General features: G+C 40.5%; 1 gene segment (V, D, J or C); it reads right to left on the minus strand.

Moving 5' to 3' along the window:
* Positions 1 to 388: 388 nt before the first annotated feature.
* On the minus strand, positions 389 to 1199 carry LOC124235053 (T cell receptor alpha variable 26-2-like). The segment is given in 2 exon segments: positions 389 to 684; positions 1160 to 1199. Coding segments are annotated over 2 exon segments (336 nt in total).
* Positions 1200 to 2663: the final 1464 nt, after the last annotated feature.

Genomic DNA, 2663 nt, shown 5'->3' on the forward strand with positions numbered 1-2663 from the left:
AAGGAAGAGAGTCTTTGGGATAACCAAATGGTTGTTCTCAACTTTTTTACTGAGACCTACAAGGAAAGCAACATTCGATTAAAACAACTGTGGCAAATTCTCCTTTCCTTTCCCTTTTATTGTGGGATTACAGTTGTGGTTCTTTGTTTTCCAACAAGCTTCTCATTCCCATCAATAATGTAAGGTCTTCTTCATCATCCTCCTTGTTCCTTTCATTCTTCCTTGATTTCCTCATTATCTTCTCTTTTCTCCTTTTCCTTTTTACTTTCTTTATTTTTCTTCTTCTCTTGGGCTTCTGCTCATTCTTGTGCAGGGGCCTCTCTTGATGGCTGCTGTTGCTTCCCTTCTCCCACCAGGGAGATATTGCACAGGTGCAGCCCCATCTGTCTCAATGTGCCTTTCTCACAATGCAGTAGTACACAGCAGCGTCTCTCAGGGTGACCTGAGGCAGGATCAAGGTACTGGACTTTCGGTCTGTTGTCATGGTCAGAGACAGCATTCCATTGGTCACATTGTTTTTTATGCCGTGAATCATATACACTGGACCCTGGTGGGGAATCTGTCGATACCAATATATGTACTCATTTCCACTGATTGTGGAGTGGTTACAGGGCAGGTGCACAGGTTCTTCTTCAGCACACTCCATTGCATTTGGCTGTGTGGTCTTAGAATCACTCATAATACCTGAGGGATTGAGAAACAATGGATTACCTCTGGATTGTCAAATCTGGGTGCATCTAATGTCAGGTTCACAAGCACTCCCAGAATTCCTCTTTCCAGTCATATTCCATTCCTGAGTATTTTCATGTGTGTCTTACATGACCAAAGAAATATTACTGATATTTATTCTTGAACTATCCAGAGTCACAAGGCCAAAAATAAATTGCTGTCTTCTCCAACTCTTGGCCTCACTGACCCCCAAACTCCTTACAGTCTGAAAGCTGTAAGACTCAGTGTATAGTCTATGACTGGTGGATATGATCAGTCTCTCACAATGATGCTCAGACAGCCTAGAGAAACACGCAGAGACATAGAAAGACATATGTGCAAATTCTTTCCAGCAGTTTGATAAAGTACAGTGGGAGAAGTAGAAACAGCAGGTACCAGCCCTTTGTCTTTAGCCAAGAAAATCATCCTTTCTTAGACCAAGATCACTTACCCAATGTTAGGAGAATAATTATTCTTGTCACTGATCTCATAGTTCAAGTGCAATCTGGGGTTCCAGGCCTCAGAGCTCAGGATCTGTGTTTGGTTCTAAGACAGGGGAGGTCCCAAGCAATCACACAGCATCAACTAGCACAGCCCTGCACAAGGCATCTTTCTGTTTGGGTGTTCCCCAGTAAAGCATCAGCTAAAGATAGAGCAATCTCTTGGTTGGATCTTCTCCCACCCTCAGGATTAAACACAAATTTAAAAAGAAAGTAAGAACATATTCTCACTGTCTAGCCTTAAATCAGAGGGTTTACTCTGAGGTCACTTTCTAGGTTCAGATTCAAATAGTGTCTGTCTGAATGCGTCTGAATGAGTCAAATCATCCACAAGGAGATTGTCCATGCCTAATCTGTGGTACAAGGCAAAATCTACCACTAACTGGTGGTTTGATGCTACATTGCGTTGGTATTAAATGTCCCTTAATCCAAGAAACCTATGTTGAACACTAGGCTGTAATGGGAAAAAGAGAATTCCTCTCCAAATTCTCAGCCAGAACAAGTAAGTCTCATAAGCAGTAATATATAATTTAACTTCAAATGTAGAAACTTCTTTCCAATAAAGAAAACCAGAAATGACCATACACTAAGTCAAAAGTCCAATGACATTGTGGAAGAAAATATTTGCAACACATACAACAAAAATAACTTCATAGTTGTATAATATCATTGTGCTTAGTCTGATGGGAAAATATGAAATTAAAATCCAGTCTAACAGCCAAGTTGCCTGGTATTCAGGTCTCCCATGATGGCTCCTGGAATGATGTGTTGAGCATCTTCTAGGTGGACATTGTTGGATGCCTCTGGTCTTCATTCGGGAACCAATGACTTGAATGATACATTTCCTATTTCCTCTTTAACACATATTTGGTCATGTCCATGCCTATGCCTAGGGATGGCACGTACTGAGGACACTAAGGAGAAAAGAAGAGAAGGAAGACGTGGGAAGAGAAGGTTTGGAAATGGAAATGAAATGAAGTCATTTTACAAGAGAAGTGATAATAAACATAAAGGAATTTCTCTAGTTATTCTCAAAAGTGGTTATTCTTAACAAAATGGGATGGAATAAACCCAAAATTATTCATGTTTCTCTGCTACAATAATTAAGTTTACTACTCCACTTTAGGAACAAATATTTGGCCATTTAAAATTAAACTATTAACTGTCTCTCTCTTTTCTTCCCATGAGGAGTCAGTTCTTTGCTCTGAATTTGGGAAGGGGCTTAACCTTGTCCTTGAAGTCTTGCACACACTCAGTGTGAGATTATGAGGTACACACTGAGGGAGGAGTTGAAAGTAAGTTCTTTGCTCAACAATGACAACCTCTCTCTCACCCTGAAACAAGCTTCAGTTTGCAGATCTAACAGCACCCTCTTGTGACTCTACGTGTGAACACCTTTACTTAGAACCAAGAACCAAGCCAGTCAGCAATCTCTAAGGTTTGTGTTTCAGGACT

Source organism: Equus quagga, chromosome 2 (genome assembly GCF_021613505.1).
Source record: "Equus quagga isolate Etosha38 chromosome 2, UCLA_HA_Equagga_1.0, whole genome shotgun sequence".
Classification (NCBI taxonomy): domain Eukaryota; kingdom Metazoa; phylum Chordata; class Mammalia; order Perissodactyla; family Equidae; genus Equus; species Equus quagga.